The 14,043-nt window shown below is 38.5% G+C and overlaps 1 protein-coding gene across 1 annotated transcript in view; it reads right to left on the bottom strand.

The window, feature by feature from the left end:
* Positions 1-14,043, bottom strand: part of ANKRD26 (ankyrin repeat domain containing 26) — a 61,537-nt gene that overhangs the window by 33,529 nt on the left and 13,965 nt on the right. Inside the window, exons 7-16 of the mRNA XM_062583374.1 lie at positions 13,352-13,385; positions 13,201-13,273; positions 12,036-12,096; positions 10,679-11,670; positions 9,615-9,762; positions 8,448-8,509; positions 7,182-7,284; positions 5,537-5,565; positions 5,380-5,443; positions 1,104-1,192 (exon numbers count right to left, since the gene is read on the bottom strand). Coding sequence (XP_062439358.1) covers positions 1,104-1,192; positions 5,380-5,443; positions 5,537-5,565; positions 7,182-7,284; positions 8,448-8,509; positions 9,615-9,762; positions 10,679-11,670; positions 12,036-12,096; positions 13,201-13,273; positions 13,352-13,385 — 1,655 coding nt within the window. The remainder of the gene's footprint in view (positions 1-1,103; positions 1,193-5,379; positions 5,444-5,536; positions 5,566-7,181; positions 7,285-8,447; positions 8,510-9,614; positions 9,763-10,678; positions 11,671-12,035; positions 12,097-13,200; positions 13,274-13,351; positions 13,386-14,043) is intronic.

The following is a 14,043-nucleotide window of genomic DNA, read 5'->3' as shown; positions in this document are numbered from 1 at the left end:
TACAAAAATCAGAAGCCCAAGCTTCTCAAAATCATATCAGGCTTCACCCACACCCACAAGCTCTTCTCTCCAGTCTCCTTACTTCTCTAACCCCACACTCCGTGGCTCAATGGTTCTGGCTGCTCATATCCTCTGTCACTATCCCCATAAAGTGCTCCCTCTGCATGTGCCTCCCCAGCTAAAACTCCCTTTTGAAATAGAGCCTGCAGTCCTGCTGTTCCAAAGGGATAAGATCTCCTAATTCCTTACTCTCCTTTCTGGTTAGCCAGGCCATTTTCTCCCTTCACATTTTAGCTTCACAATAATTCATCCTTTTGCAACAGTAAGTGGCATCTCAGCTAGTCACGGCCCCTTTCAGTCTCTCCTTCTCCAATTTCTTTGCCCAACTGTCACCACTTTCCAATAGACCTAAGTGCTGTGCTGCATCTGTTAAAATCAAGCACATCCCTCCTCCCTGGTGCCTGGGTATAGGGCAGAAATCACTTGCTTCGCTGTCCATTCAGGTGTTACAGAAGACTCCAAACACTCACTGGTGACCTTCCCTCTACCCAGACCTGTATGCCTAGTACAAACAGAAGGCCTGCCTCAGACCCAGGGGATGTGACATCTTGAAAATAATCTTCCTCAACATTTAATTTGGCTAAAGGAGGGTATATTTTAGAGGTAGAGAAAGCATCCAGTTAGTCACCAAATTTCAAGTTTTTGTTTGACCTCTCCTCATACAAACAGGAAGGCCTAGAGTGCTTTATCTGAAAGATCACAGATGGACAAATCCCCCAGACAAACACTCGAACATGCAATTTGCATAGAAAATAAAATATACTCAACTGTGCTGTTTCTCAGCATCACACACTTAAAGAAAAACATTGGTCAAAATTTAGGCAAATCACCTGGAAACAGAACAATATAATGGCATGTATCCATCATAATAGCAGGCATTTTATACAACCATAGGAAGACTGCAGCCAAATTGGCTGCAAATTACAATACAATTTTCATCTCTAAGACTCTTCCTTTGGCGTTGTTCATTGACTGGTAAGTTTTCTTCTGCTTTAATGCTTAAAAAATTCAAACTCTAATCTAAAATATTTGCTTTTACATACCTGCTTCCCATAGTTTTCAATAGGATCCTTGATGTCTTCCTCTTTTTCAGCTGAGGACAACACATGAAAGGTAGGTTCTGAGTACTCACCTACAGTAAAAACCACATTTTTTAATAGGAAATATGAGCTAATACAGTTTATTTATGGCTAGAGTGCATTCTGAATCATCATATTTATGAGAAAGCCTTAACACAGACTAATATATCCCCCTAAACTCATGAAATTCTAAAATCTACCTCTCTATTACATAGTGTTAGATAAAAATATACATATATATAAAGCACACAACGTTAGCATAGTCACCCTGTATGCCATACAGTAACTAGCTACACTGCTCCAGCAATTTTCATTTCTTTCTCTCTTGTGCACAGAAAATCATGAACAAGATCACATGCTTGAAATCTTCAAGACCCTAGATCTACTCATGTATAAAAACCAAAATTGTTTCTAGAAAAGAATCCAGACTCAGTACTTCACGAAACAGCCATCAGTAAAAATACTGCCTCATCTGCTGCAGAAGAGGAGGAATGTACACTGGATCAAAGAGGGTTTGGGGAAATGTAAGAAACAGCCCGTAGTCAAGACATTTAATTTGTACCGTGGAAAAATGGATTTTACACTTTTCACTCAAATTCCTATGTAATATTGGACAGGTTACAAACTTCTCAGAAGCAGTCATTCAGTCTGGGCTCCCTATTTGAGGGAAACACTTTGAAACTCTGAAGGTCCACTTTCAGATGTGATGTACAGTCCCAGCTATGACTTAGATGCAGCAACTCATTGTTATTGTGTGGAAGAACACAGAACTATCAAGTACCCCAAAAGAAACAAAGTCCCAGTAGCTCAAATGCGGCTCCTAAAACAATCACTCTGTACTCCCCTTCCTACTCAAAAATTGTGCAGTTGCCACACCACAGCCCTTCTGTATGTACATACAGCTTCAATGGTAAAGAGGGACACAATCAGTCATCCTTCCTACAGGGAAAATAAGACAGGGAGAATGAATGCAGAAGAGCTGCAGGGCTTTTCCTGAAAAAGATGGCACAACATGGACTGAATGAGCTATTCCAGTAACCTGCATCTGCCTGAAAGCTAGATACAAGTTGTCTTACCAGCACCCAAAGTCTTGTACAGACCCTCTAAATATGCAGTTCTCATACTATATTCAAAACATATAGGTGCCTTAATGTTTTGGATTGTTTCAGACACCAGACACTTCAGAATTAGGTGCTACATCATCATGATTAGAAGAAACCCAATCTCCTATTCAGTCTTGCCCTTTATGACTGATGATAAAGTTTTCAACAGCAGTGTGGGAGTCTGGAATCTCAGTCTTCAGATAGATTGTATGAGCTTTGGAGCCTATATGCGTGTTTGTTTTCCATGGGTTTAAGCAATGTTGAAAAGTCTGTACTATAGGCACAGAACAAGGAGAAAGCCATGGAAAGATGAAAGGCTACGATGTTCTGTCTGCAAAATTCCAGTTTTCACAGTCTTGGTAATTTTAAACCTCTAGAAAAATAATTCATAAGCATAACCTAAGAAAGTATCTCTTCTTTCAGATTTTGCAGGCAAAAATTCTCCTCTAGGAGCATTGATTCCAGAGTCTGTGATTTCTGTATCATTGTCTGCTATCAACATTAGGAGAGAGGTTTGACTGCCCATTGACAAGACTTTTTCACTTCTAGTGCAACTTCTAACTAAAAGACTGGTACAACCCCCAGTCTGAAGATTCTGAAGAGAATGTAATTTGAAAAATGTACATCAAAAATTCATACAGTCAATCCAATTTCATCATTATTTCCAGTCATGTATTATTAGCATATATTTTTATTATTGGATACTTGCAGTGGTGTTAGACGAGTCCTACTTGTGCCAAATGCACACAAATACCCATAGAAATTCCAGTGCATCCAGAAACTGTGAATCCCCCACCTTTTACTCTGCTTGCTCTGTAGCAAGTACTCCCCCAATAAAGGGACCTTTAGTGTTTTATCTAAATATCCTTCACCTTTTCTTTCTCTTGTAAGATTTCCTCCTCCTGAATTGCCTTACATAAGGATTTTTTGCAGATTACAGACCAAACCAGCTAGTCTTCCTTACAGAGAACATCTGAACACAAACACTTGATCTTGATCCAAAAACACATTCCGAAAAGAGTATTATTATGAGTCAGTAACAAAGGCAGCAGAACAGAAAGTTTCATCTTTTTCATTTTTCATTTAAGCTTGCAAGATGCTGTACATGTTTATGGAATAAACTTTTGAAGAGTGGCACTCAACACTTTTGGGCCTATAAATATCTGTGCTAGGAAAATCATGATACTTTGCTAAAGCAATATAAACTGCTTAAGTCCAAATAGAAAAGTTTGAGAAAAATTTTCACATCCACTTCTTAACGTCTGATCTTCAAGATAACACATGAGGGAAAAACAGTACAACTTATGAATAAAAACACACATGAAAAATAGACAGCTGATATGAAATGAGCTATGACAATACCATCTTTTCTTCCTGTGTTTGCAGTACTGTAAAGTACTGGTCCATTACTGGAGCTCCATTTCATACTACTCCAGTAATACAGATTAGAAACAAATCTCATGTTCTCATTAAGCAACTTTCATAACTCTTTATGCTTCTGACAGAACACATCATCATTGTAAAACAAGAAGAGAAAGGTTCCTGTTGCTTACTTATTGTGAATGCACACACACACCTTCTGGAGAGAAGCTTAACCTCTCTCAGCACCAAGAGGAACAGTACATTTTTTCTAAATGAGAAGGATGAAGAATAACTTGAAACTATTTGTATATCATACTCGCAAGTTACAATCATTTTCTAGACTCTTTCAAATTACCTTACTTATTTAATTCTTATATCTGAGTTCATCTCTGGTTTATATTTTCAAAATCTGATTGTCACAGTAAAAAATCTATAGCCTGAATGGGGAATTGTTCTTACCAATGTGTATAAGTACCTGAAGGGAGGGTGTTAAGGGGCAGGGAGAACCTCTTTTTCAGTTGTCCCATGTGACAGGACAAGAGGCAATGGGCAGAAACTGAACCACAGGAAGTTCCGCGTGAATGTGAGGAGCAATTTCTTCACTGTGAGAGTGACAGAGCACTGGCACAGGTTGCCCAGAGAGGTTGTGGAGATCTTCAAGGCCCACCTGGACGCAACCCTGTCTAACATGCTCTAGGTGACCCTGCTTGAGCAGGGAGGTTGGACTAGATGATCTTCAGAGGTCCCTTCCAACCTTACTGATTCTATGATTCTATGAATTGTTTCTCATCTGATTAACAAATACCAAATATACGTTAAAACAAAGACATTACTGAGTTTTGAGAAACTACAGAGAACCATTAATGTCACATAGCTGGCCTACTATACATTAGAGAGGAGACAACAGCTTTACTTTTAAGCTTCGTTTCCAAAGTAAAGAGAACTTCTGAAAACACACTGGCATCCTGTCATTTTCTTCCACTCTGCCTTTCTTCCCAGCTTCCTTCCCCTAACTCTGAACCTGCCAGCCAGATTCAAACTAACACAGTAGGAGAGGGCTTCAGAGGAATGTACTCGATAACATATGTTGTAAAACAACTGGCAGATTACCAGAGGAAAGTGAGTCACATAAACACTCCTGTGAAGAGCAGCTACAGCATGAGCCCAACAATCTACCCCTTCTGTCTCACCAGTTGCTCCTGGACAGCTTCGCTAGTACACCCACAATGCACACTCCTTATTGCTCCTCTGGAAACCAGTAAACTCAAGAAGAGCACTAGGAATATCAGAAAAGGTGTTTTGAGAAACTGGAAGAAAAGCAAACTCGAGGACTGTCTGAAGAGAGAAGGTGAGAACAGATGAGCTGGAGCAAGCCTACTTCATGGAAGGTGTTTACAATGGTGAATGGCAGACTAGAGGACAGAGCACACACAGTATAGAGGTTTCAGTGGTTCCTCTGCTCATGAAACACCTTGCTAGAGTCACTGATTTAATGTTAGGAAAGAATCAGCAAGTACGATGTATCTGTTCGTAAAGAACACAACACCAGAAAATTAGGAATTGTGTTCATATTTAAATGTATTGTTCTACAAAATCCAATAAAACTGTAACCAAAATATGACAAAAAGAATGATACAGTATTTTCAATATCCTCTGCAACACCCAAAACAAATTCCTCCAAAAGATCTGCAAAACATACAAGCCATGCTTAATTCAGTGCTGCTATCTGAAAAAATTATGAAGCTCATCTTGGTAACATGTTAGGTGAACATTACCTGATTTTTGCCTTCCTCTTTTAGGAGAGGTTTCATTTGTTTCTAAAATTGATTCAGAGATCTGCTGTGAAAGACATAATCCAATGAATACAAATAAAAACAAATTCAAAAGTAACTCCATACTATAACAACAGGACAAATAGTCTGAAATATTTACCTGGGGTTCACTGGGTTGTTCTGAAAAGCCTGGAGATGAAGATTGTTTAGAAAAACATGTTATTTAATGCGATTTATTTTCTACTCTATGTAACATCAGTAGTTTCTACAATCAAGTGTTAATTGAAATATTACTTCACTGAAAAATACTAACATTCAACTAAATTATCATGCAGCACTTGTATTAGTATACAGAAAATGTACAATGTGTATTTATATTCCTATCATGCACTTTGGATTAAAAAAAGAAAAAAAAAAAAAAAACAAGAAACCTCCCCAAACCCACCACCACCACCAGAAAACAGAGCACTAGAACAATTTGTGTGAAGCAGTAAGGTCACACTCATTAACAGAGTAAGAATAAAACCCTTAGTCCTTTTAGAAAGCAAGATTCTGCTCCCCAAAGGGACTACTTCAAAAGCCAAAGCTGGTCTGCTGTGATGAATGATCACAAAGCAGTACAACAGTACTATGACTGTGATTATTGTGCAAGTGTATGAACATTGGTGAGTACTTTCCTTTCCATTGACCGGACAGCAAAAGGCAGCTTATATGGTACTAATACAGGGGTCACTGGTTTCACCATTCAAAGAAATAATATCAAGCTGGTTCTGAACAGGTAATTCTGATTTAGCTTTCAGGGAAACAGCAAAAGCAAACACTGTTTGGTTGTAATATCCACTTACAGCTTAATTCCAAGTAATAGTTTTTAAATTTTTTGTCCAACATTGAATCATTCTCACACCCACATAACCTACTGGCCTGCCTGTATTTCTTAAAGCCTGTGCTTTAGTCATCTCATAGTTTCTGGATCCTCTTATGAAAGAGGTATGAAAAATTTTACTAAGAAACACAAATATTAGTATTATCAAAACAAAATAAAACAAAAAGTATTAGATTTCAGCAACTTGGTGATTCAGTAGCATGGAAATATCTGAGGAAGATTACCATCATCATCTTTACTAGCTTTTCACTCTACTTTCACACTTATCTTAGCACTAGCCTACAAACAGACTTCCATGACAACTCTACAAGCTAATTTTAAGCTCCTAGGTACCTGGAAAATTTTGCTTCTAGCCTAATGGGACAAAACTGAGTGGGGTTTTTTTAGCTATATAGAAGTATCCATATTCCAAACAGGAGTGACAAATCACTCTTTAAAGGAGAAATCCCTCAGAAGAAAGTACTACCCTAACAGCAAAACTTTCTTGCCTTCCTGTTAAACAGATGCTTACAAAGCAGCAGGCAGAAACTCTATCTTAACAGCAAAAACTGAAGCAGCAGCAATTGTTACATAATTTTAGCCTCCAGGCAAAGTACAGCAGAAATTTATACAAACTTCAGAAAAAAAAGTCTGACCAAACCATAGCTTTCCTCTTCTGTCACAGCGGTATGAAGTTCCTTATTATCAATGTTCAAAACAGCTCAATTCTAAACCATGCACACTTTTACCACTCTAAGCAACGTGTATAATGCATGCAGGCCAATCTCCTTAGCTAATCAAATAAGGCAGCAAATGCTATCCTAACTGGAGTTATTTAACAATTACCAAGCACTTGTCCACTGCTATTGAGCACCCCTACAGGCTAACGGCACTTCTAATTAAAACTCTGATAAATGTTTAGTTCATTTAAGCAGGAAATTACCATTGTCTTGCTCCCTTGAAATACTCTGCAAGCATGTTCCACGTCTGTCTGCAGATAGAAGCAGCACACTGCCCGACAGATTTCTCAGACTTTCAGAATCAGGCTGTCCAATTAAAAACAATATAAAAGCTGATGCAAACTCATTTTCCACTCTTTTCCAAGAAAAAACCTCAGGTTAAGTCAACATGCATCACATGCAAAAAAAGTGTAAATAAGGCTAATAAAAGCTGTGGTAAGGACATTTCAATACACAGTATACTGGAAAAGTAGGGATATTCTCAGGTCTTCATTTAAAAAATCTTAACGCAGATGTTAATCATCTAAACTATCTTAATTTGTCATCTTGATAAACCTAGACAAACTGGACATCCACAGAAAAAAAATTAAGATGGCAAATCAAGAAAACAAAAATGTGGTTTTTGAATTAAATTGAAGCCTCTACCATGACACAACATTTGCACTTAAGCTGCACTTGAGGTTCAAATTTTAGCTTACAGTCACTGGGCGTGTATCCTGTATGGGTGAATAAACCCACAACTACACTGGAAATGAAAAGCAAGGGTAATTTTGGATGAACATAGACTAAGTCAAAGATTACAAGGACTAACGCTACCTTAAAAATTTTATCTTTTTAAATTTTTAAAGGGGAAGGGCGAAGAAAAAAGATCAATTCATTTTTCCCACAAGGAAAGACAAAGGATTAGTTAAGACCCTGCTCATTTTCTTCTAGCCAACTTCAACAGAGAGAAAGAAATAAAAGAAGACAAACACATACAGTGTACTAGGTATCTCTGTGGAACATGGCTTTCAAAAAATGCCTTAGTACATCCACAAAATATAGAGAGCATCTACACAGAAGAAAGTAAACACTGACATTGTAGACCCTACTTACAATCACTTACAACTGATTGGATCAATATAATAGAGTGGTCTATGGGAAAGAGAATAAAAATCCTCACTCAGACAACCTTTTAAAGTTTCAGGATATTTTAATAACTGGAAATTTAACCACTTCAATGTTACACTAGAAATCACACTCAAAGGCCAGTTGCCGTCACCCCTGCGACATTAGCGCACCCGAGCTAGTCACAGGGCTCACTGAACAGCTTGCACAGAGCAGAAGCTGCTCAAGTTCACAGGAACAAACGGATGGCGGAAGCAGCCCAAGAGGGAAGTGAGCCTCATCACTGCTCGGGCCCACGTCCAAAGCGAGATCCCGAGCGGTTCCCCCCACTGGGACCCCACTGCGCCCCTCACTGAAAGCACCTCCGAATCCCAGGGAGAGTCGCTCTCTTCCTCCTGCTCCACTCCTGCTGCCGATGTAACACCTACAAAGGAAGTAAGAAATGACACGCTACGAGTCCTTCTTTCACTCTGCTGCTCTCCTCCAGCCAAGCCTTGCAGACAAGAGACGGATAACGGTTCAACTACAGAGGGAAAAGCAGTGTAATGAAAGGGTATCTTCACCACCAGTCACTTCATGGTGTTATCACCACTTCTTGTTGAAGGTAAGTCTCAGTCTCACCAGATTACTTGGCCAGAGTAGGATATCTTCACTGTTTTGTTTTAAGCTATCCCATTCTGTAAAACAGATTCAAGAATCACTCAGAAGGAGATAGGCACACACAAAAAGCAGGAAATAGCCCCAGGGTACAGAAGCACCCACACTAGAAGAGGGGAATTGTTAGTTCCAGCCTAGGCTCTGATTCTTACGCTTTGCCAAATTCTACACTGAGAGTAAAATGTGTAAAGACAGAAAAGCACATACATATACACTATCTTGAATACAGCAGCTTTGGCTATACATTCTGTGTGGCATTTCATCTGCTCCACATGCTTTGGTAACACACACTCGATCAAGCTATTTTCAGGAGACAGGCAATGAAAATGGTGGTTTCTGTTCCTGCTCTTGGATCTGAGGTGAGTACCGAATTGCTCAACTTTGGCAAGGCCCAGGCACTCACAAGTGTTAAAGACATTCTATATTTTAAACTTGAACAAGCTGAGGGACTGCATTGGGATTGTTTCCTCTCAGCTTTACTCAAAAGTCTTGGCTGAAGGCTCAGAAAGAACAATCACAGCAGCTTTTGAACCTGACAATACAGTCCGGAGGGCAGTTATTATTATCACACCTAAGATACTACAATCTCTCTCTCTCCTTGATCAACTACTCTTGCTCAGCATCTTACAGAATAATGTGGCAACAAAAGCAAGGATGGCCCCTCATTCATAGATCATGATTTGGAATCCAGTATCAGTTTCAGATCTCCAAGAACTAAAGGAAAGGAACAAAAGCTACTTTCTTTCTCCTAATTGGAATTTGCAGGCCAGTGGAAAATTAGGTAATACTTCAGAAGTTGATCAACATTTTAATTCATCTGCTGTGTGCAAATACCACAGAGAGATGACTGGGATCAATATTTATTAACTTACTTTTCAGATTAGCATGGTCTTCCAAAGCATTCTGGACTTGAAGGCTGTCATTACAAACAAGATTTTTCACATCCTCAACACTTGCACCTTGCAGGTCCTCTTCACCATTGTCTTCCTTCTCCTTTTCTTCCTCTTCAGATGATTCTTTCTAAAAAAGATTGATCAAAACAGATAGACAATCAACACTTTGCAAAATACATTTTTTGTGCAAGAAAACAAGGGAAATGGAACTTTGGTGTCCAGCTCATGGGTGGCAAAGGTGGCCTTGAGGGGGACAGTCAGGTGCCCCACCACCCAGGGCCCAAAGCTGCACAAGATACCACCTGGCCAGCTCCAACCCTCCTTAAGCTCACAGAATGCTGCCTTGGGGGGGGCAGTCACAGCATCTGGGGACAGTGGGGTGCCCAGGGAGGGTCAAAGGGTGTTAGTGGGGTCTCCAGGGCAGGTATTGCAGTTCTGCCTGTCATTCTTCCATAGAAATGTATTTGAGTAGACGGCAATAACTAACATTGCAAATATCCTTCTCCATGTCTCAGACATCCACCTGCCCAGAAGCATCTCCTGGGAAAAGTCTAGCTTGACCTACATTACAATATTCAGGAGCACACTCTCCTTGTCTCCCTACTTTGCTCCAGAGGAAACTACCAGCTCCCTCACACCCAAAAAAATCTGAGTCAAAACTCCTTTTGCTTCCTCACTTTCACCCTTTGTACTACAGATTTTACCAGATTGCAGTAATTCTTCACTGATAATATTTTAGAAAAGTTTCATTGATTCCAGAAAAAAGTCTACTGTCTATTCTTTTTTCCCCTAACACCACTGTAAACACATATGAAAAAAACTAAACATTACCTGATATTACTCTTAAATGTAGAAACTGTAGAAACTGCTTTGGCTGGAAGTATGTTTTTAATGAGAAATTTTCTAATATCAAAAAAACATGATCCAAAGATGGATATATGTGAAGAAGAAGTATTAGCATAAGTCAAGTTTACCACCTGTTTCTTACCTATATTACACCCCTAAAAAATACCCTTGTGATTGAATTATTCCTGTATACTTACTTTGGTGCTTAAGGAAAATGCTGATCTTAGTTCTTCTTCACAGCTATTTAAGCAAAAGCTTTCACTTGCTTGCTCCAGTGCTACATAGACTTTATCTACTTCTTCACGTTGCTCCTCTTCAGCGTCTTCCGCATCCATGCATCCAATAACCAAAGAGTTCCGCCTTTGATTTTCAAGCTGTGGGTTTTCTGCTTCTGAACAAGAATTATTACCACTTTCATAGCCATCACCAAAGCTTGATTTTTTTTCTTTTAGACCACAGCTGTCTGAGAGAAGCAAAGCTGTCTCTTTTTTCCAGTCTGCCATTTCAGTGTCTGCAAAACAGGAGTCAGTATTTCTGTGAAAATCTTCCCGAATCACACATTTTATTTTCCAGCTTTCCTCTCTATCTTGCAAATTACTCAGATTTTGAAAAACAAGTTCTTTTGGTACTGACTTGTAAGTTATTTCATTATTTATTATTTGGGGAGACAGAGCCATAACATTTTCTTGTAACTTTTCATAACATCCAGCTATAAAAGACACAGGAGTGTCAGATTCCTCCATTTTCTCATCAAGTTCTTTACATATTTTATGATCATCACAGACATTTCCCATTCCACACTGAGCTTCCCCTTCATATTTAGCACTACTAAAATACCCCAATTCCTGATTTATTTTCCCCTTAGCTTCCATTTTTTCCCTTTGCTCCTCCTCCACTATGTCATTAGACTGAGTTTCTTCTTCATCTTCCAGATCTTCCTTCTCTTTTTCATCTTCAGTAAGATCTTCTTCCTCATCCTCTTCATAATCTTCAACATCACCACCATCATCATTTTCATCTTCTTCCTCCTCTTCCTCCAATTCTTCTCCCTCCAGATTGCTTGCATCTGAAACATCTTGATTCAGTTCTTCATATTCTCCTTTGCTAAGGTTTGTGTCTGATGGTGTTACTTGTTTGAGGTTTTCCTTTGGTGACTTAGGACTTTCAATTCTAGAACCATCACCATCTTCTTAAAGCATGAGGAAAGGAAAAATATATGTGAACAAACAAAAGGAGTTATACAAATGATACTAGGCATGTTACCTGCTTAAAGCACAGGAGAGGAGTCATCTGGGAATGTCTGGAAAAGGAGTCAGGTGAGGGATGGGCAGGATGGGGGAAGGACTCGACCAGGGACAAAGGCTTAGGAGGGTATTCTATATCTTCATCTTCATAATCTGACTTATTTTTCTCTGAAATGACTACATGCTCTTTCTTCAAAATGCTACTTTTCTCATATACTATACCCAAAAAACAAAACAAAAAACAAAACCACAACACTTAGCATGTCTACGTTTGTGCAGTATATCATATAATATTTTCCAAATAGCTTACTGTTTTTCCTCAGCTGTTGGGAAGCATTCATTAGCAGCGTCAAGTTTGGCTTCTGTGGCTTCTGTAAATAAAATAACTTTAAGTAGAATTATTTATTATTTATTTTAAAAAGGAAAATAACAAATCATTTGTTTGCATTAAATCTTGAACTGTAAATATGAGAAGGCTGTTCTTTTGTTTCCAAATTGTTTCTAAAACTATGTCTATATGCATCACAATCCTATAAAATCTGTTTTTGAATTAGTATTTGTAATAGTTAATTAAAATTCAACCATGTTTAGGACTGCATTTGCAGAATGCTTTCTTTTAAATGTGTGTGCAAGCAACCCAAGTAATTGTTAAACTGTTAAATTCCCTAGACTTCCTAGAAGTTTAAACATTATGTTAGAAAAATGGATCATTTCCATTTTAACCACTAAAAAAAAAAAGAAATAAAAGAAATCATCTTAAAATTACAGCATGGGTTCTACCATCACAGTCAGTTTCTTCATCACAGCATAATCCCAATGCAACAGATCTCCCCTATGGGAAAAGCTGATAAACCTTCAACATATCAGTAAAAAGGGTGGGTGAGAGAGAGAACAAGCATGCTAAAAAGAATACCATCACACATGCAGTGTAAAACAACATGCAAGCACAGAATGCAAATATATACCAAAAAGACCTGCTTTAGCAACTCCCCACCCTGAGCACTCTTGAGACACCTGACAAAGAGGAAAGGAGAGCCAGAGGATGAAGCATTTCAGCAGATTTTGAACAACAAATGCCTTTCTTCCATATCAGTCGGAATTCAAAGAATTCTATCACCAATGTTACTGGAAACAAAGAGCAAGGTCTGCAGCACAAAAGAATAGGTAATCTAGGAGCCGATCAGCTTTTATGATCTAGAAATCTGACTCAGATGAACCAGAAGGAATAAAACAATGTGGATGTTCCTTTCAGTGTCACCTACTGCTCTTTTGCCCCCAATCACAAGACTGCTGCAGGCTCTGCCAAAGCTACAAGTCCTTGAGGAGAAAGCTCAGAGGAGCAGAAAGGGTGGCAGACAGGAGACTGCTTTGCAGGAGAAAACCCTGCCTGGAAACACAGTTTTGCTCAATCCCAGAGAAAACTTGCCTTCAAATCAGTCATTTCAAGGGAAATTTTTCCCATAAACGCACTATACCTTGGGAGTAAAATCAAGTTCTTCTTCTTCAGAAGTATGCCAAGTGTCATCAGTATCTTCTTTTTCAGAACTTCTTAAAAAGAAAGTAAAGTAAGTACTGTCTCTTTCAAACCTTTCTTCAGGTAAGTGTTAGGTATTGTTCCACGCTCACCTTATCGAGTCTCCATGCGAGAAGTCATCTATCACTGTTCAAATATTAATTAACATGATTAATTGTTAGCATGCTAAATCTTCTAATTTCAACAATACATTCAAACATTTAACATGAACAAATCTACAAGTCATACTAGAGTGAAACCTGAGATAGTTAAACAACACAAGCCAAAGAATGAAAATATTTCTCAAACCACTGATTTTTCAAATCATAATAAATAAATAAAATAAATAAAAAATAACCCTACCAATTATATTTCCTCTAGGCTCTTATACCTACAAGTTTAGGAAACATTTCAAAAATAAAAAAATAGCATAGTATGAATATGCTATGTTAGCAGACAGTTATCAAATGGAGGTGGTTTAACATTACAAGAAGTAAATGAACCACTGCAGTATTCATATTACACATACCTGAGTACGCATCACACACAGAGATTTTATTATTTTAAAAATTATGTGCTTTAATTGCCATATACTACACTGTATTCACTTTTCTACCCAGTTATAGATTATTCTGAAAATATCAAGAAAAGTCAAAAGGCATAATCAAGAACTGAAGGCTATCCTTACGTAGGGGAACCACCAGCACTTCTACACACTATACCAAAGAGGGGGACTGAGCAGACAAGAGAGACATAACCATGCCATGCTCTACTATGCTCCAAGCTTTCAGCAATGGGATAAAGG

The sequence above is a fragment of the Rhea pennata genome, chromosome 1 (genome assembly GCF_028389875.1).
Source record: "Rhea pennata isolate bPtePen1 chromosome 1, bPtePen1.pri, whole genome shotgun sequence".
NCBI classification, from domain to species: Eukaryota; Metazoa; Chordata; class Aves; order Rheiformes; family Rheidae; genus Rhea; species Rhea pennata.
The sequence above is the reverse complement of the archived record's forward strand: the minus strand, read 5'-3'. Positions and strand labels throughout refer to the sequence as shown.